This window comes from Vulpes lagopus, chromosome 7, assembly GCF_018345385.1.
Source record: "Vulpes lagopus strain Blue_001 chromosome 7, ASM1834538v1, whole genome shotgun sequence".
NCBI lineage: Eukaryota > Metazoa > Chordata > Mammalia > Carnivora > Canidae > Vulpes > Vulpes lagopus.
The window spans coordinates 107,010,238-107,031,236 of NC_054830.1; the positions used below are offsets into that span (position 1 = coordinate 107,010,238).

Here is a 20,999-nt window from a genome sequence, read left to right on the forward strand (position 1 = left end):
GGGCTGCTTGCAAGATTGGCCTTGATTGGGACCCTTGGTTTTAGGGAGTGTCCTTTTTTTAAAATTTTTTAAAAATTTATTTATGATAGTCACAGAGAGAGAGAGAGAGAGAAGAGAGGCAGAGATACAGACAGAGGGAGAAGCAGGCTTCATGCACCAGGAGCCCAACGTGGGACTCGATCCCGGGTCCCCAGGACCGCGCCCTGGGCCAAAGGCAGGCGCTAAACTGCTGTGCCACCCAGGGATCCCCTAGGGAGTGTTCTTAACTGAGATAAGGGTGGTTCACTATGTCTAGACTGTGCAAGCAATCTGATTTATGCTAATCAAATGCCTTTTTTTTTTCCTTCTGGGAGTTTCAAATTTGATAAAGAGGTGGGTACCTATAAAACATTGAGTAATGAGTCCTTGGGCAGAAACATCACACAGGAGAGACCATGGCTGGGAGAGTACATAAGGAAGCTTGCACACGGATTCCTCCAGACTCTACCTGCATTTCCCCCCCGTACAATTGGACTGTGTATCCTTAACTAGGTGGCTGGTAAACCCTAGCTGTGAGTACACCACTTAGCACTGAGTTCTGTGATTTCTTCAACCAGTGTTGGGTTGGTCTTGGGAACACTAGACACAGCTAACCTTTTTTTTTTTTTTTTTAAAGTATAACCAATTTACGTGGAAAACGTCAGGTTGTAGGTAGAAAGGGTGGTTTGAGAAGACTTATCACATAGGTTAGCCAGCTCTATGTTAAGGGGAGAGCTCTTCTGAGAAGTTTCTGCTTTGTCAATTTCTTTTCTCTAAAAGCTCTAGGTATTTTCATTATTGCATCTTGTAGTGGTTTTGAGCTGCTTCTGGCAGTATTGAGCCTGAGGAGAGTCCCTGCCATCATGTAAATCCTTTGTAAGCAAGTTTATAGAAAGGTCTACCTTACATCGGTCTTTAAAATGATCTAAGTGAAAGAAATTGTTGACAAAGGCACCATAAATAATTCCTTAGGGAGAAAAGAAGTATAACTATTAGAAGCAACAGCATCCCATGACAGATGTGGTTATATCAGTATGTTAGAAGGATCACATTTTGTTTGCTTGTAAAGTCTCCGCAGTAAAATGTGGAGCAAGCTGGTCTGATTTAACAACTTCTTAGTACTCCCTTGGGAAGGAAGTTATTCTGTCCTGATCTTGTAATAAGAAGACTTTGATACAGAGAAGATGAGACTTGGGCCACAGAAGGGAGATTGTGGCAAAATGACCATGTGACTTATCTCTTCTTAATCTCTACTTTCTTTCTAACTTTCAGAGTCACAGCCAGTTGCCCTTAAATCTCTGGATCCATATAGCTATGAGCTTCAAAGCTTTTATTTTCACTTGGCAGAACTATTTGTTTGCCACCTTCCAATTGATTTTATTTTATTAAATATCTTATTTATTTATTTATTTATTTATTTATTTATTTATTTATTTATTTATTTATGAAAGACAGAGAGAGAGAGAATGGCAGAGGGAGAAGCAGGCTCCATGCAGGGAGCCTGATGCAGGACTCGATCCCAGGTCTCCAGGATCACACCCTGGGCCAAAGGCAGGCACGAAACCGCGGAGCCACCCAGGGATCCCCTTCCAATTGATTTTAATCACAATTTTGTACTTTTATAGCTGAAATTGCAAGACTGTAATTTCTCCATAGGCTAGGAAAGATGATAAATGAGGGAGGCAAATATGGATATATTTAGTAAGAATCATGAAATTATTCATATCCTTTGGCTCTAGTACTCTAATACTAGGAATTTAACCTAAGAAAACAATTCAGTGAAAGGAAAACAGTCTGCACAAAGACCATTATTATTTCATTGTCTATAACAGGATATTAAAGACTACAAATATTAAACATTATGGAAATATTTACTAAATAGTGCTCTGGGAAAAGGTGAAATGTTAAAAACCAAGTGTCCATCAACAGGTGAATGGATAAACAATGTGATGTGTATATACAATGGAATATTATTTAGCCATAAAAGGACTGAAATTCTGATACATGTTTCAACATGGCTGAACCTTGAAAACATTATGCTAAGTGAAATAACCCAGGGGTACCTGGGGTGGGCTCAGTGGTTGAGCATCTGCTTCTGGCTCAGGTTGTGATCCTGGGGGTCCTGGAATCAAGTCCCACGTCGGGCTCCCTGCATGGAGCCTGCTTCTCCATCTGCCTGTGTCTCTGCCTCTCTGTGTGTGTCTCTCATGAATAAATAAAATCTTAAAAAAAAAAAAAAGCCAGATACAAAAGGACAACTGTGTGATTGAACTTCTGTGAGGTCTCTAGAATAGGCCAATTCATAGAGACAGTAGGATGGAGATTACCAGGGGCTTGGGTGGGGAGGGAATGGAGAGTGACTGCTTAATGGGATTTGTCTGGGAATGATGAAAAAGTTCAGGAGATGGTCAGTGGTGATTGATGGTTGTACAACGTTGTGAATGTACTTATTACCACTGAGTTATGCACTTAAAATTGGTTAAGATGGTAAGTTTTATATGTATTCCACCACAATAAAAACTATAATAAAAAGATGTAGTAACATGTATTATTTAATATGGTATAATGTCACATATTAAAGTAGCAAGATTAAACCAACCTTTTAAGCTATTTTTAAAATTTTAAATGAGGTAATAAGAAATGGAAATGATCTAGTTTCAAGTATTTACATGAATGAATACCTTTTTTTTTTTTTAATTTATGATAGTCACAGAGAGAGAGAGAGAGAGAGGCAGAGACACAGGCAGAGGGAGAAGCAGGCTCCATGCACCAGGAGCCCGATGTGGGATTCGATCCTGGGTCTCCAGGATCGCGCCCTGGGCCAAAGGCAGGCGCCAAACCGCTGCGCCACTCAGGGATCCCTGAATACCTTTTTTAAAGCTCCACAGAATTCCTTACTCCACGTGCTATTTTATTTCTGTTCCTTTGACCCTCTTTCCTCTCCAGACTGAAATTGTGTTCTCCTCCACTTAGGTCCCATAGTTTATTTCCTGCACACATCTCTCTCTCTCTCTCTCTCTCTCTCTCACTCTTTTAAAGATTTTATTTACTCATCAGAGACACACAGAGACAGAGACACAGGCAGAGGGAGAAGCAGGTTCCGTGCAGGGAGCCTGATGTGGGACTCATCCAGGGACCTGGGAATCATGCCCTGAGCTGAAGGCAGATGCTCAACCGTAAGCCACCCAGGAGTCCCTGCACTTTTCTTCTTGTTGTTTTTACCAACTTTTTACATGTGCCCATATGTAAGTTCCCCCACCAGCTTGTAAACTCTTTGGCCTTCTATTGGTAACAGATTTGTGTTGAAGCTCCCTGGTACACCCAGAGACAAACTAAGATAGTGAGACTGAATTGTAAGAATGCACTTGTAGAGCGTGGCCAGAGTGTGTGAACATGAGTTTTAAATTCTGTTAAGTATGTGCCTGCCTCTGTTCTCTGTATCTGCTAGGTATACAGACCTGACTTCATCACTGTATTCTTGCTTTTGGTCCTATGCCTCCTCTGTATTTTACCTTCTCATGTAAAAAGAGCCCAGTTTTCTTTGTACCCTGAAAGAAAAGAACCAGAGAGGTGAGATGTGAGCAGCAGTTAGAGGCTGTGCAGTAAATTTAAAGTCACAACTACCTATGAAAAACTTGTAAGTAGGAATGAATGCTCATTCTTGAACAGAATGTTCTGTGAAGGAAGTCAATTCTCCATCAGCACCCCCCTCCTTAAAGTTATTAGTAATTACGTCTTGCTTTTGTTAGGAAAAGCTGTACATTTACCAGCAGAGGGCAGCAGTTGCAGGTTGATGATTGGAGAGAAGGAATTTTTAGGAAGCTCTTGGAAGAAAAGTGTTTGCTATGTACTTACTTGTGTGAAGCATCCTCCTTGCTGCTATGGTTGGTCTGTTTTTTTCCTTTCTTTTCTTTTCTTTTCTTTTCTTTTCTTTTCTTTTCTTTCTTTCTTTCTTTTCCTTTCTTCTCTTCTCTTCTCTTTCTTTCTTTTTTTTTTTAAATTTATTTATTTATTTATGATAGTCACAGAGAGAGAGAGAGGCAGAGACACAGGCAGAGGGAGAAGCAGGCTCCATGCACCGGGAGCCCGACGTGGGATTCGATCCCGGGTCTCCAGGATCGCGCCCTGGGCCAAAGGCAGGCGCCAAACCGCTGCGCCACCCAGGGATCCCCTCTCTTTTTTCTTTCTTTTTTTCTTTCTTTCTTTCTTTCTTCTTTCTTTCTTTCTTTCTTTCTTTCTTTCTTTCTTTCTTTTTCTTTCTTTTTCTTTTCTTTTCTTTTCTTTTCTTTTTTCTTTCCTTTCCTTTCCTTTTCTTTTTTTTTCTTTCGATTTTTATTTATTTATGAGAGACAGAGAGAGGGGGGCAGAGACATAGGCAGAGGGAGAAGCAGGCTCCATGCAGGGAGCCCGATGTGGGACTCAATCCTGGGACCCTAGGAGTGTGACCTGGGCTGAAGGCAGATGCTCAGCCGCTGAGCCGTCCAAGTTCCTTGGTCTGGTTTTTCTATGACTCACTTGGGGTCCAGTGGTATGCTTCTAGCTTTCACCAAGACCAGTGTTTGGTTAAGTGTAATTGGTAAGCTAAGGGAGCAGAGGAGCAGAGAGCGAGGGACTTTGTAATAGTAGGTGTTTGGAAGCATTGGCTACCAGCCTGTATTAATATCTTCAGGAAGTTCAAATGCTTTTGTTCCCCATCTATAAGTGAGGTGGAAGCAGCATTAGGCCAGGCATCTGAGGATCTGGTTCCACATCCTCCTTGGCTTCCGACTTGCCTGGGTGATCTTGAGCCACTTGCTTTCTTTCCCTAAGCCTCAGTTGGCTTAGCTCTAAAGTGAGGTGGTAAGATAGAGGAAGTACCTCCCATGCACAGGAGTTAGTAGTGAGCTTTGAGGTCAGGCAGACCTGGGTTTGAACCTGTTGGGCCATGGTCAACTCTTTTAATTCTTAGACCCTTTATTTCCTCACTTGTATGTATGTATGTATGTTCTGATGGAACTTATATTTATTTTTTAAAATAAATTTTGTTTTTTAAAATAACATTTTTTTTCTTACCTATTGACCCCCTTCATCCGTTTGTCTCTCTCCCAACTCCTGCCTCTGACAACAACCAGTCTGTTCCCTGTATTTATGAGCTTGCTTGGTGTTTTTAGATTCCACATGTGGGAGAGATCCTATAGTATATATCTATCTAATTTATTTCACTTGTCACAGTGCCTTTAAAGTCCACTCATGTTGTCACAAATGGCAAGATTTCATTTTTTTTTGGCTAAACAATATTCCATTGTGTAAATATACCACAATTTCTTATGCATTCATCCATCTGTCAGTACTTAGGTTGTTTCCATACCATGGCTCTTGTGAATAATGGTGCACTGAACATGGGGGTACAGATATGTATGTATCTTTTGAGTTAGTGTTTTTATTTTCTTCACAAGTGGAATTGATGGATCATATGGCAGTTCCATGTTTGGCTTTTTCTTTCTTTTTTTTAATTAATTTTTTATTGGTGTTCAATTTACCAACATACAGAATAACACCCAGTGCTCATCCCGTCAAGTGTCCCCCTCAGTGCCTGTCACCCATTCACCCGACCCCCCACCCTCCTCCCCTTCCACCACCCCTAGTTCATTTCCCAGAGTTAGGAGTCTTTATGTTCTGTCTCCCTTTCTGATATTTCCCACACACTTCTTCTCCCTTCCCTTATATTCCCTTTCACTATCATTTATATTCCCCAAATGAATGAGAACATACACTGTTTGTCCTTCTCCGATTGACTTACTTCACTCAGCATAATACCCTCCAGTTCCATCCACGTTCAAGCAAATGGTGGGTATTTGTCATTTCTAATGGCTGAGTAATATTCCATTGTATACATAAAGCACATCTTCTTTATCCATTCATCTTTCGATGGACACCGAGGCTCCTTCCACAGTTTGGCTATTGTGGACATTGCTGCTAGAAACATCGGGGTGCAGGTGTCCTGGCGTTTCATTGCATCTGAATCTTTGGGGTAAATCCCCAGCAGTGCAATTGCTGGGTCGCAGGGCAGGTCTATTTTTAACTCTTTGAGGAACCTCCACACAGTTTTCCAGAGTGGCTGCACCAGTTCACATTCCCACCAACAGTGTAAGAGGGTTCCCTTTTCTCTGCATCCTCTCCAACATTTGTTGTTTCCTGCCTTGTTAATTTTCCCCATTCTCACTGGTGTGAGGTGGTGTCTCATTGTGGTTTTGATTTGTATTTCCCTGATGGCAAGTGATGCAGAGCATTTTCTCATGTGCATGTTGGCCATGTCTATGTCTTCCTCTGTGAGATTTCTCTTCATGTCTTTTGCCCATTTCATGATTGGATTGTTTGTTTCTTTGATGTTGAGTTTAATAAGTTCTTTATAGATCTTGGAAACTAGCCCTTTATCTGATAGGTCATTTGCAAATATCTTCTCCCATTCTGTAGGTTGTCTTTTAGTTTTGTTGACTGTATCCTTTGCTGTGCAAAAGCTTCTTATCTTGATGAAGTCCCAATAGTTCATTTTTGCTTTTGTTTCTTTTGCCTTCGTGGATGTATCTTGCAAGAAGTTACTGTGGCCAAGCTCAAAAAGGGTGTTGCCTGTGTTCTCCTCTCATGTTTGGCTTTTTGAGGAATATCCACATTGTTTGCCATAGTGGCTCTTCCAATTTACATCCCTACCAACAGTGAATAAGAGTTTCTTTTTCTCCATATTCTTACCAACTCTTGTTATTTCTTGTCTTTTTGATACTACCATCCTAACAGGTGTGACGTGGTATCTCATTGTGATTTTGATTTGCATTTCCCTGATGATGAGTGCTCTTGAGCATCTTTTTATGTACCTCTTGGCCTTTTGTATGCATTCTTTAGAAAAATCCTATTCAGATCCTCTGCCCATTTTTAAATTGTATTTTTTTTTTGTTTTTTTTGTTTTTGTTTTTTGCTATCAAATGATATGAATTCTTCATGTATTTTGGATCTTAGCCTCTTACCAAATGACTTGAAAATATTTTCTCCCATTCAGTAGGTTGCTTTTTTATTTTGTTGACAGTGGCCTTTCCCATGCAGAAGCATTTTAGTATGATATAGTTGTATTTATTTTTGCTTTTGGTGTCAGATTTTTTTAAAAGAAGATTTTATTTATTTTAGAGAAAGAGCAAGAGTGCGAGTAGGGGAAAGGGTAGAGAGGGAGAGAGATTATTCTAAGTGTGGGACTTCATCCCACGACCCTGAGATCATGACCTGAGCTGAAATCAAGAGTTGAATGTTCTCTCTCCAACTGAGCCACTCAGGCGCCCCTTTGTTGTTAGATTTAAAAAAAAAAAAAAATCATTGCCAGGACCTGTATCAAGGAGCTTACTGCCTATGTAGTCTTCTAGGAGTTTTGTGATTTCAGGTCTTACATTCAAGTTTTTAATCTATTGTGAGTTGATTTTTTTGTCTATGGCATCAGATCCTTGTCCAATTTTATTCTTGTGTATGTGGCTGTCAGTTTTCCCAACACTATTTATCTAAAGGACTATCCCTTTCCCACTCTATATTCTTGACTCTTGGTCATAAATTAATTGACCATATATGCACAGGTTTATTTGTAGGCCTCTATTCTGTTCTGTTGATTTATGTGTCTGTTTTTATGCCAATACCATATTGTTTTAATTACTATAGCTTTTATAATATAGTTTGAAATCAGGGAGCATGATGCTTCCAGCTTTGTTTTGTCTCAAGTTTACTTTGCCTGTATTGGGTATTTTGTAGTTCTACACACAATTTAGGATTATTTTGTTTCTTTGAAAAATGCCATTGCAATTTTCATAAGTATTACATTGAATCTGTAGATTTTAATGATATTAGTTCTTCTAATCCATGAACATGGAATATCTTTCCATTTGGTTGTATTTTTAAAAAATTGTTAATATCTTTGTTAATATCCTATAGTTTTCAGTATACAGGCCTTTTACCTCCTTGGTTTAATTTATTCCTGGTATTTCTTTTTGGATGCAGTTGTAAATGGGATAGTTGTTTTTATTTCTCTAATAGTTCATTATTAGTATGAGAAATGCAATAAAGTTGGGGCACCTGCATGGCTCAGTGGTTGAGTATCTGTCTTTGGCTCGGTTGTGATCCCAGGGTCCTTTGATCAAGTCCTGCATCAGGCTTCCTGCAGGGAGCCTGCTTCTCCCTCTGCCTCTCTGTGTCTCTCATGAATAAATAAATAATATCTTTAACAAAAGAAAAGAAATACAATAGAATTTTATATATTGATTTTCTATCCTGCAACTTTACTGAATTTTCTTATTATAACAAACTCATTTTATGTCTGATACTAAAACCAGACAAAGATGCCACAAGAAAATTACAGGCTAATCAATATCCCTCATGAAGATAGATGCAAAAACACTGAACAAAATACTAGGAAACTGAAGTCAACAATACATTCAAAGGATCATACATTGTTATGAAGTGGGATTTATACCAGGGTTGCAAGGATAGTTGAACCTTTGCAAATAAGTCTGTGTGATACCCCACCTCAGCAAAATGAAGGATAAAAGTTATCATCTGAATAGATGCAGAAAAACATTTCCCAAAATTCATGTCCACTTATGATAAAAACTCTCCACAAATTATATGTAGAAGAAATATACCTCAACATGATAAAGGCTATAAATGCCAAGCCCACAACTAACATACTCCATTGGCGAAAAGCTGAAAACTTTTTCTCTAAGACGAGGAACAAGATAAAAATGTCTACTCTCACCGCTTTTATTTAACATAGTACTGAAAGTCCTAGCCACAGCAATCAGACAAGAAAAAGAAAAGAAATTCAAACTGGAAGGGAAGAAGTACAACTGTTACTATTTGCAGATGACATGGTATTATATACAGAAAACTAAAGCCTCCATCAAAAAATTGTTTGGATTAATAAATTCAGTAAAGTTGCAGGATATGGAATCAATCTACAAAAATTTGTTGTGTTTCTGTACACTTCATGTTTAAAACAGGGATAATGGTCCTTTCTCACAGGCTTACTGTGATGATTAAACAAGAAGGGTTTATAGGTATATAAAGCCTTGAGTACAGAGTCTGGTCCAGAGAAAATAGTCCAGAGTTGGAAGCTGCTATTACTTTTCAGGACATGTTCTCTTAAGTTAAAGGAGATCAGGGACATGAAGCGCTTTGTAAGCTTTAAAGTGTGATTATACTCTTGAAACTATTCAGGACATGGGTTCTTCCACCTTCAGAGGAGGAGTCCTGAGGGCAGTCAGGTATTCCTTGGGATAAGGTGCTGTTCTGTTTACTTTTGGACTGTTTTGGGCTTAAGTTCCTTTTTAGTTTCTGCCTGGCTTCCTAGGGCAGTGAGAGCAAGTCTAGGGGGAATCTACTCCTTGGGTAGTCCAGAATCTCAGGGGAAGTTCTGGTGATACAGGTGTGGGTGGGCCTTAATTTTAGCTCTGGTATTGCTTAGTTCTTAGTGGCCTGTTGGCAGTAAGGATCATTGGAGATGTGGAAATGGCTACAGGAGAGGCCTGGGTCTGTATTTCTGGCACAAGGTACCTTGGTGGACTTCCTGCTTGACCTCAGAGCCAAAGACTCACGGAGCTGTAGTTTGGTAATATCAGCATAGGCCGTGGAAAAGAACCGCTGCTAATGGTTCCTCTGTGCTCATAACAGGCAGGGTGGTCTGCTGAGCGCTCTATATACTTTCTTAGTGACACCTCAGAACCCTTGGGGGTTGGTACTATTATTGTCTTCTTTTCGCACATGAGGAAATTGAGACTTATAAAGTAACTTGCCAAGGGTCATGTTTCTGGTAAGTACATTTGGATCCTGGTCTTTCTTGTACTGATGGTTTCAGCTCTTTTTGTTATTCTAAGTGCATTAGAGTCATCTGTGAAGTTCATTGAAATTCCTGCTTCTTGGCCCCCAATTCTATAGGTGTGAGATAGAGCCTGGCCCTATAGTGTTTTTGTTTTCCCAGGGTTATTGAGGTATAATTGACATAAGCTAAAACTCACCCATTTTAAGTGTCTGGTTTGATGAAATATAGTAGTTGTATACAGTTGTCTAAGGGTCACTGCACTCAAGATGTAGAACATTTCCATAACTCTAAAAACCTTCGTTGTGCCTCTTGACCCCCAATGTGTACAGTTTTAACCATCTAGGCAGATGGTTCTGATGCACGGGGAGGTGTTGGACCACTGCACTGTGCCTGCAAATGTGAGAAACTGAATGCCTGAAGGAGGAGGATGAAAGTGACAAAAGAAAAAAATACTTAAAAGAATGGTTGGCTTTACTGTCTCTAGATAAGCTGTGCTGTACTGGCACCTTGCAGAGAGATGAGGTGTGGAGAAAAGAACTTTCTAGATGAAACCCAGTTAAAAACAAAGCAAAAACAAACCAGTTTCTTTTCCTAACATGGTTTCTTTCTGAGCCACATAAAGCTAAAGAATTCTGCGCAAACTGGGTGTGGATGGCCAGTAGACGGCTTTGGGATGGAGAGTTGGGGCCACTAAGTACTACTGGTGAGCTGTGGGAGAAGCCTTGGGTACGGGACGGAGAGCTGGAAGTGGGTGAGACACGACTGCTGGGCAGTCCAAGGATGGGGCCTCTTCCTCCAAGCGGACACCACTCCAGTTCCATTGATTTTCCTCTACCATGAGAATCTGAAACTTCTTAATCTGAAGTTTAGTCGAGAAAATGAGCCAAAAGTGAGTAGGTTCAGGTTGTGGCCCAGAGAACATTTGGATAATAAAGTAGAAAATGTAAAATGTAGCTCTGAAATTAGAGAAGATTAGGGTAGGAACTTTGTGTGAGGGATCTGGAGACTTTGATTCTTGACTCAGCTCTGCCCCCTGGTTTTGCTAAGTGGCCTTCTCTTGGTGTTCTCTGTTCTCTGTGCCTCTGTGGATGAAGTGAATGATTAATTGTGTAGGTGGTAGTAGTGTGGTTTCAATGCAGACATCATGGGGACATTGGTTAGTGCAGCAAAAGTAGGTTATGAAGGAAATACTGTAAAATTTTCATACTGGCTGTCAAAATCTGTATCTTCTCAGCCTGAAGTATTTCCTTTTCTGACCTTCTTTTTTGTTTCTCTCCGGTTTGTTAGATGTGACATTTCCCTCCTTTCCTGTCTGGTGAATTGGTGAATGAGGGTATAAAGTCGTAAAAGAGGGACTTAATCTTACTCTTCTGTTCCTTTTATGAATCATCCAGTTGTCTTCCTGGTGGATGGCTGCACTCTGGCATGGACTCTGGGATTCAGTTTCCTTATTTGTGGTGTTCAGCTTCTCCTGGTCCCTGTGATTCACCTCAAGAGGAAATATCTGGCGCAGAGCCACAAGGCAGATTAGAGGAGGAAGGGACAGAAGGAGAAAGATACGAGGGGTATTGTGAAAGGAAGAAGTAGTGATCAAGGGCTGTAGGATGTAAATAACCCAGGCCTTGTCTCATTTGAGAGAGTTTGGGTAGTGCCCTCATCTACGAGAGAATCTTCGAGTATAATACTCTACTGGTTTGAGTTCAGGAGACTGTATAAAGTTTAAGTGACTCCCAGTTTCTGTTGCCTCATTGTCCTCCCAGCCCGACCCCCTGTTTTGCTGTTTCAAGGCTTTGTAGCAGTGAAGAAATTCAGCAGGTCAAAATTATCACAATCTTAGATTCAGTGATCATCTCTCTTCTACCTTCACATATATTATGTCATCCTACCTGAAGCCCCCTATGAAATATTAGAGTCCAGTAAAAACATCCTGTTAAGTGTTCTTAAAGACAAACAAGAAAAATGGAGCATTTTAAGACATTTTTAGTATCATGTGATTTTTTTTTTTTTTGAATCATGTGATTTTAGAGCTGAAAGGGACTCTGGATTGATCCTGTGGTGTGGATGAGGGGCTGAGGTTCAGAGTGGGGAGAAGACTTGCTGAAATTCGCTCAACTGGCCATTGGTGGGATAGGTACTGAAAAGCCAGGTGTGACATGGATGGTTTGAGAATCGGGGTGCTTATGTATGATTTTTGAGGCATTAAGGAAGCTTCTAAACCCATTTCTGTGGCTAACCAGTCACCAGTGGCTGATTGCCTAAATTTCCTCTAAGCCTCTTGGCTGTGACCAGGAGACACAGACTGGCCTTTGGCCTTCCCAAGATGGTGTCATAGAGTTAAGTCAGTCTAAGCTGAGGTTCAGCAGCTGGAGATGACAGGATGAAGATGGGGGTCCAGTGGGAGACTTACTAGTTGCAGGCACAGCTTCAGTTACATTTCAGTGCTTTAGGAAGATATTTTAAGGCCGTGCTATGAAATTTGTGTTCTTTCAGTATGGCATAGGTTAGTCTAGTGTGCGCAGTGTTCCCTGTGCTGCAATGGTCTTGGGCTCCTTGAGGCACAGTAGGGTTTGTTTCAGTTTCACCCCTGTCTCTTCATAAAATTTCTCTCTGCATTCTCAGCTCTATCAGGCTCCTTCCCCCTAACTTGTCTCCATCTGTCAGACTCTCAGAGCTACTGTAGGTTTTGTGAGGGGGAATTGGAACAGGAGCTGTGACCTACAAGCCAATTTCCCCAGGTGGATAGACTCCCCGGCAAGCCGCAGAGAGGCCTCCTCACTCCAGCAACGTGGCCGGCCCAGGGCCTCGCAGCCTGGGGGGCGGGGGCGGGGGCCGGGCTGGGGTTTCTTGGGCTCCGGAGGGGGAGGGACAGCCTGAGCCTCTGCAGGGTGGGCACAGGAGGCCCCCCCCCTGCCCGCGGTGGGCGAGTGGCCTGAGGCGGGGATGCCTGGGCAGCTGGAGGCGGCTGGCAAGGTGGCCGCGCCCTGGGGTGGCTGGGGCTGCGCTGTTCCTAGGAGACGGGAGCAGCCGGCCGGCGGGGGAGGGGAGCCAGTGGGCTGCTGCTCTAGCAGCTGAAAGGGCTGCAGGGAGCTCTGGGTAAGACGTTTGCTGCTGCTGCTGCTGCTGCTGCTGCTGCTGCTGCTGCTGCGGTGGAAGCTGCTGGGAGTCAGTCAGAGGCGGGAGGACCGAGAGGGAGGAGGCTGCGTTCGCAGCCAGCCATGCTGAATCACTGTTGCTGAGCGCATCTCCCGCGGCTGGCCCCCAGCGCAGAGGGCGCACCCGGCTGGGCCTCGCCTCATGGAGGGTGAGAGGTATGTATGTTATGAAGTGTGTGTGTGTGTGTGAGGGAGAGAGAGAGAGAGAGAGAGAGAGAGAGAGAGAGCAAGCGCAAGCGAGCTCGAGCGGGAGCCAGTGGTGCAGCTCCTAGCTTCTGTGTGTGTACTGGCCAGGCAGGGTGGGAGACCTGGCCACTGATGGGTCCCAGGGGGCGGCCGGGGCAGGGCAGGGAAGCCTCTTCGCAGAGACCTGAGGCAGGACTGGGCTTACTGGGCAGCGGTGCCCCCGCAACAGGGGACTTCCTGGCTGGTGCTCGGGTGCAGCTTTAGCAGGGGATGAGTCGGGATTGCCTTCCCAGGCCGTCTCAAGGAGGCGTTTCCCTTTCTTGGCTACTTTCTGGGGGGTGGTTTTTCTTTGGTGGTGGTGGGGTCTCTGATGTCACATCAGGGCTGGCCTGGCATGGAGTGCTTACATGTTCACACCAATGTGCTCAAATCTGAAGCATACCATGCTCATGTCTATCCTAAAAGGATGTGTGTGTCTGTGTGTGTGTGTGTGTGTGCACGCCCGTGCGCCCCTGTACACAGTTCAAATAAGAAGGGGAGAAACCCATTCAGGTGACACTTGCTCTGAACTGACTTTTATTTTCATTGAAAAGTTTATGGATGATACTGGAATGTATGTGCTTTAGAGGAACTCCTGCTCCTTCCATCAGGGATTCCCGTGAAATAGGAATGAACAGAAGGGAATTCAAGTACTTTGTTGAGCTGGATCTAACTAGCAAGAGTTTATTTTCCAGCAGGCACGTGCATAGGCATTTTAAACTATTATCTAAGGGTCTGATTCTTTTATTTGGGAGGTGCTCTGTGCAGTGTGGGGGCGGGTCATTCCTCTGTGCTAAAACGTCGTCTCCTCCTGTTGTGTCAGCCTCTTCATTCTGTAGGTCTGCAGTGATAGAGAACAAGGCTTGCCATTTTCCTTGAGGGGAGGCGAAGGCCCTGGGGGCCTCAGTCATGGAGGGGTCAGGTGTGGCACCACAAACAGGAGGGCTGCTGCTTTGAGTTACTAGTTTGATGCAGATGATAACAGGCTGGTGAAATGATAACAGGTTCAGCTAGCTCAGCACTGGAGATTACCTCAATAAACACTTTCCTCCGCACATACAGCCCTGACTCCTGCATCCCACAGGGCTGGGTGATGCCATTAACCATCTCTTGACCCTGTTACGGTTGGCATGGTTGTTGGACGGCTTCCTGTCTGATGAGGCCCCAGAGACTGCGTTTCTTGGTGTGATTCCCACAGGAAGAGTCTGGGACTTTTAGTCTGAGCATGCTGCTGATGTACTTCTCTCTCAGTGCTTTTTGCAACAGGAGCTTAGAGGTTGGACTCCATGTGGCGTGCTGGGCAGCAGAGCATCTGGAGGCCTATTTCCTTGGCTGGTAGCAGAGATGGGTAGTGTCCTCACCTTCCATCAGTCTGATAGCTAGCAGAAGGGCAGGGGTGATGTGAATGGCGGTTTAGAGATCAGGCCCGATTTGCTTGACTGGTGGCCTATCGGGGCTGAAAGGTCCTTGTGAGATGGGCAGTGGATCAAAGTACTGCCTCCTGAGCATTTTGGGGCATCTACTGTGTTCCTGTTCTATTTTCAGAAATGTAATGAGCTTTTGCCCTCTAGGAGATATCTTGTTCTTTGACACTCTGGGGCCTCCCTGCTGGGATGGCTCGTGTCCTGGGCTTTATGACCCCTGGATTTTGTTTTTCCCCTACTGGAGTCAGAGTAGGCAAGAAATCCAAATTGAGCAGTGTTTACCACATCACCCATTACCTTTTGTTCCCACTTCAAGTCCAGCTTACCATGTCAGGCATTCAGGTCTTCAGAAATCTGGCCCAGTCTGCGTTCCCTTTGCTCACCCAAAATCCCCACCCCGAGCGATGTTTTGGTCTCTTCTATGACCACACATCCTGTGTACAACTCTATCCAGTTCCAGATCCTTTGCTCCTGGAGTTCCTTTTACCTGGAATGCCTTTCCCTTCTTCTTTTCCAAAACTTATACATCTAATAAGGCTGTTTTAAAACCCTACTCTGTGTTGAAAACTTCAGCTTTTCTAGTTCAAAGTGATGTTCTTCTGAATTCTAGTCTCTCCAGTTTGTATCTGTAGTTAGGGTTAGGAGATACTGAATAATAAGCGTCCTCACCAGATGTTCTTCTGCTTTAGTTTCATATATCTTACAAGTCCCTAGACTCAGAGATAGGTCCTCAAGGCAAAAGACGGTGCCTATGCCTCTGAATGCTCCTCACGCTTTGCTGTGTGGCTGCGTGCATAGTAGGTGCTGCATAATTATTTGACGATTAGTTGATAACTTTTGTGGAAAGCTCTGATAATGAAGATGAAAGTTGGTGAGAGAAGAGATTGAAACCTTTGGCCAATAGGTTCATCTTTGGCTATCAGCCTTATTATCTCAGCACGGGTCGTTGACCCGGTGGAATGCTTTGTAGGCAGAGAACAGAGGAAGCGGCCTTGTTTTATAAGTTCCCTGGGAAACCCAGGGCTAGAGAAGCCGAGTGACTGGCCTAGGATCACATGTTAAAACCTCCAGCGGCTGGAGGAATCCTGAATCTGTGCTTGTTCCACATTTAACCTGCTGAAGTTTAATTGGGGCTGTTTTTAATGGTTAAAAACAGCCAAGAGATTTTTAATGAACAGTTTTCTTTCTTTGCCATGAAGGTATGAAAATAACTTCTCCCTTAAAGGGCTGTTAATCGAAAGCATGGGATTTAGAGTAACACAGACCTTACAGTGAATCTTCTTCATAAACTGTGTGACCTTGAGTGTGTCACAGTTTTTCATACATAATTTTTCTTTTTAGTTTAAAGGGAATAATAACAGGATCTATACTACACAGAGTTGTTGTCAAGATCAAATGAGTTGTTGTCAAGATCCTAATACATAAGAAGAAGGATCTAGTAAAGGATCTTTTTGTGGTACAGACTCAGTATTAGGTAAATGGTACTTGTTATCTTTGGTGTTCATCTATTGCCCTCTTATACTGCGCGACTCATGCTGGGGTTCTACCTGAAGCTTATTTTAAGGACTTTCTGTATTTATCATCTGAAGCAGACTATGTGGGATTTTTCCATGAGAAAATTAGGGAATGCTTATCAGGTCCATTTTCTTGCTTCTATCCAAACCATGCATTTCCTCATAGTGAGATACAGAATGGGACTTGGCATTCCTTCTGCTAGGTTTCCCCAACACCTACCTTAATCCTCCTTTTCATAGATATCCTGAGGCATCTGGATGTCTTAATGGTTTGGAATCATGAAATGGATACACTTGTCCAGCCAAAATCTCAGGAAGAACCTATGAATTTGCACTTGCCTTTGCTGTATCCCCGAAGCTGTCCAGCTCTCTAAAGAACTTGCTGATGCTAAGATTCCCCATCTCCCTTTGTGAAGAATCAGTGTTTCTTCGTCAGTTAGAGGAAGATGATTCTTCCTTCTGGTTTGTGCAGGAGCAGAGTTTCTGGGTCTCAGCTATTATACTGACAAATTGTGTATATGGGCCTGTGTGTTTGTAGAGCAGATAGACATTGAAAATGGCAGTTACTCTCACCATTTGGATTTTATTTCAGTTCTGGAACTCAGCTTTGTGGGCTGAGCACCTTATTTATACTCCAGAGATGGGTGGTGGTGATAGTTGCACAACATGAATCTACTTAATGCCGCTGAACTATACACTTAAAAGTGGTTAAAATGGAAAATGTCATGTTTGTATATTGCCAAAATTAAAACATTTTTTTTTTTTCCAGGAGCACCTGGCTGGCTCAGTTGATAGAGCATGCAACTCTTGATCTTGGGGTTATGAGTTTGAGCCCCATGTTTGGTGTAGAGATTACTTAAAATCTCAAAAAATTTTTTTCCAGGCACAGTGTCTATATCTGCAAAATTTGCAGAGAACAACAACTTTGGGAAGAAGCATCATTAAAAAGGGGAAGTTAGTTGGTCATTTTTCTTAAAATTATGGTTTTCTTCTTTGGAAGCAATGGGATGCATCCGCTTGAGAGAGGTACCATGCATCCAGCACTGTGGCATGAAGTGGTGGGAGCAATTCTCAGGAGAGTGACTCATCTTTACTAAGGAGAGTTTGTTCTGGACCTCAGGGAATTTCAGAGCCAGAAGAACTTTTTTCATCCTTGACCCATGAGCAGAAAGATCATATTTCTTGAGAAGACATGACTTAGCTGATATTCTCAAAATGCTGAGTTTTGCATTACCAGATAAAATGTCAACAAGACCCAGGGAAGAGCAGGTATTGAGCATCCTTGCCTTTTCTCTCTTCCCATGGCATATCCTTGAGTCCTCTCCCACCCCTAGTAGTCATAGATAGAAACTTTTGTAGATATTTTTGGGCATCATTGCTGCCTGAAGCAGATGTGCATTTCAACTATGATAACTGAAGCCAAATTTTCCATTTTGTAAATATTTGTTGGTGAAGTAAGGTTTTTATTTATTTATTTATTTTTATTTATTTATTTATTTTTTAAATTTCAACCTTCTTTTTTTCAAATTTTTATTTATTTATGATAGTCACACACAGAGAGAGAGAGAGAGGCAGAGACATAGGCAGAGGGAGAAGCAGGCTCCATGCACCGGGAGCCCGACGTGGGATCGATCCTGGGTCTCCAGGATCGCGCCCTGGGGCAAAGGAGGCGCTAAACCACTGCACCACCCGGGGATCCCTGAAGTAAGGTTTTTAACTGCCAAATGCAAAGTCAGTGAAGCCTCTTGATTTCCCAATACCCAGATTTGGGTGTTGAGGATTTTGCTTGCTAGGTTTTAGATGGTTCAGCTAGAGGCAGGCAAGAACATTTTGGAGTAAGTGTTCTAAAGCTAGGGCTTTATTTGATGAAATTTGCCATTGTAGAAGTGACCTAATTCTTTTCAGTTGCTGGGTGAACCCTAAAACTAGGTTAGACTGAAAAAGAGCATTAATAAACTATAATAAAAAATACCTTGAACATGCTTTATTCTTGGACATTTTCCTGTTCAATTAGTTCAGTTCTTAAGCTAGAAATCTGTAACTTTTTATCATTTATGAGGATGTTCAAGTCTCTCAATACAACTCTCCTGGACTTTTCTTTTTAACTGATAAAAGTCCATCACAGCCTCTATCAAAACCACACACACAGAAGAGTTCAGCTGTCCTATTCAACCCAAATAGAAGCTTGGCTCCTAAAATGCCACGTGACAAGGGATGTTTTTCTCTTTTAGTCTTCCTCTCTCCTTTTCTCATTCTGTCTTTCTGCATGCAAGTGTTTCTCTTGGGTTTTACATTTTTACACAGCCCGTTTAAGAGACCCCACCCCCAGTCCCACCTTACCCCCACCCAGCCACTGCCACCCCAGCCCTGGGTTTTGAAGGAAATTGCCTAGGAATTGGGCTCCTATAGGAATGTGATTAGCAACATACCTGTCCTGGAGTTTGTTCAGCAAGGAGCACATAGTAGGAATGGCAGCAGCTGCCCTCCAGCTTTGACAAATCATGATAGATGGATGTGGACACGGCTTAGTTCAGTATAATTAATAGTATCAACTCTAATAATACATACTGCAGTTTCCCTGCAGTCAGTGGAGTGGAGTAGTGCTATGCCATGGGTCCTGTAGGGTTCAGTTCTTTCTGTTTGGCCTGACTGGGCTGTACAGTAAAGAACTTCCGAGAGTGGGACATTATGCATTGAGCTTCCTTGGCCAGACAGGCTGTGCACATTGTCCCAAGTCACTGACTATTGCTAGTAAGGCCTAGGCCCTGGCATCAGGTAGACCTGAGTTTGAATGTCAGTTCTCTACCTAGTAGTTATACGAGACTTCCAGGCAAGTTTCATCTCAGTGCTTCAGGAAATAAATAGGGCTATTCTGAAGATGCAGTGAGATCGTGAAGGCAAAGTGCTTTAACATATTATTAGCTTTTGGTAAATGCTGTTGATAACTGTTAGCCAGAAGCTATAGCTTACTGATGCACATCTTGTGTGTGCCTGTGTGGGCTGTCACAGGGGCTTAGCCTAATGCTGTGAATATTGGCAGCACTACTGAAAGAGTATGAAGAATTAGGGGGCCTTGTAGTGGCCTGTGTGTAGGTGGTGGAGGTGGTGTTTCTTGATGGCTCCAGTCCTGAATCCTGCTGCCTGGATATCTCCAAGGGACAGGCCCTTTATTAACCCAGGGGTAGAGATTTAAATTTGGTCATTTTGGCCTTGAAATTTAGGATTGGGATACATACTAGATCCATAGTTGGTCCAGAGTCCTGTAGGTATGGAAACCCTGTTTTGTCATTGTCCTACTGCTGCCCAGACTTGGAGAAGCAGAGTCATGCTGATGAACTCTTCATGAGAACCAAAAGTACAACAGTCAGAATGGCGCCTTATTAATTTGCAGTGAAGACTACTACTGTCAAGATGCTCCTGAGGGCCTGCTACCCATTTTTTTTTTTTTTTTGCTTCCTTCCTGGACCAGATTGATCAAAGGCTGCATAGTGAGCTAGGGACTGATGTATGACATTCAAATATTTACAGGCTTTGAGCTGTCCAACAAGGATCCCACCTGAAGCTGAACCAGGTCAGACCATGATGCTTAAATCATTTCTTTCCTAGATAGTGTGCAATGAGCTGGACAAGGGGCTTTCTCTGGTTCTTGTTTTTCAGTTTCTGTTCTAAACAGCGCTTTTTTTTGTTGGGGGATTTTAGGGTGTTTGACATAATCTTAACTCTGACTCAGAGCTGTTCTGCCTTCTTTAGGTGACATTGTCTCTTTATTCTCTCTCATCTGTGGCTTGCACATAATGTGCTTGGGCTCTTTATGTGTGGCTCAGCATCAACCCATGCTCTCTGACCTTGATTTGCATTTCTTGAAGACTTTCAGAGGAGATGCAGTGCCTAACAGTCAGCAGCATTTCTGGGTCTCCACTTTCTTGTCGTCCATGTTCCCTCCTACCCTAGGTCCTCTGGAGCTCCTCATTTGGCAGATCCCCCAAACTCCCTGCACAGTCAGCCAGCTCAGAGCCTTTTCCATCTCAGCCTTGCTGACAGGCTTTCTATAGAAGTGTCTTGTCTTTTCTATTCCTTGCATGAATTTTCCTGAGCAATGGGAAGAGCCTGAGAATTGACAGAGTAAGTAACTACCCTTCATGCTTTCCTCCCTCCTCTCTAGTTGATGATGCCTTTCTCTCTCTCTATGTCCTCTTTATTTCCTATTATCAGTACAGGGGATTAGACTAGCTAAGAAAGAACCTCCCCTCTCTATTATGGGGGTCCAAAGAGGGGAAGTTGAGAAGGACAAAGCCATAATTATTTTGATGAGAAGAAATGAGGAAAGATGGAATAGTTGGTAGTTATACCTTACTTACTTACCTATCTAGTTATTTACTCAGTGATTATTTATTGAGCACCGCCATGTGCTAGAGCTCAGAATACAGAGGGAAATAAGACACCATCCTTGTTCTCTTGGAGCTCAAAGTCTAGAGTTGGCACTGGTGTACTAGGACCAGCACTCATCCATTTGCAAGAGCTGCTTGTTAAATTGTCACGAGTTTTGTGAGTCATTCTATGAAGCCTAACCTTTATTAAAAATAAATTACATAACTTAATCATAAGTTATAAACAAGTATAATGAATACCTCAAACTCATCACTTCTAGTTATTTTACTGTGGTCTATGCCTTTTAGATTATGTCTCTTGTGTCTGTATAGTGGAAATACTGATAGTAGTATAATGGTGTGCTGTTATACATCTTTTTCCAGCTCAACATGTTCAGTAACATCATGTTTGTAGCTCAAAATCTGCCACAGTGGGAGTATTTACACCATGGAAATTGGCAAATGTTACAAATCAG

At 42.6% G+C, this 20,999-nt stretch overlaps 1 protein-coding gene across 4 annotated transcripts in view; it reads left to right on the forward strand.

Moving 5' to 3' along the window:
• KLHL3 (kelch like family member 3) overlaps window positions 1-20,999 on the forward strand; it is a 283,446-nt gene that overhangs the window by 148,501 nt on the left and 113,946 nt on the right. The window contains exon 1 of one of the 4 annotated variants that reach the window (XM_041761282.1): window positions 12,803-13,149. The exons of the other annotated variants lie outside the window; for them this stretch is intronic. Within the exon in view, the coding sequence (XP_041617216.1) occupies window positions 13,136-13,149 (14 nt within the window). The 5' untranslated portion in view covers window positions 12,803-13,135. Of the gene's footprint in view, window positions 1-12,802; window positions 13,150-20,999 lie in introns of those variants that run through there. 4 annotated transcript variants of the gene reach the window in all.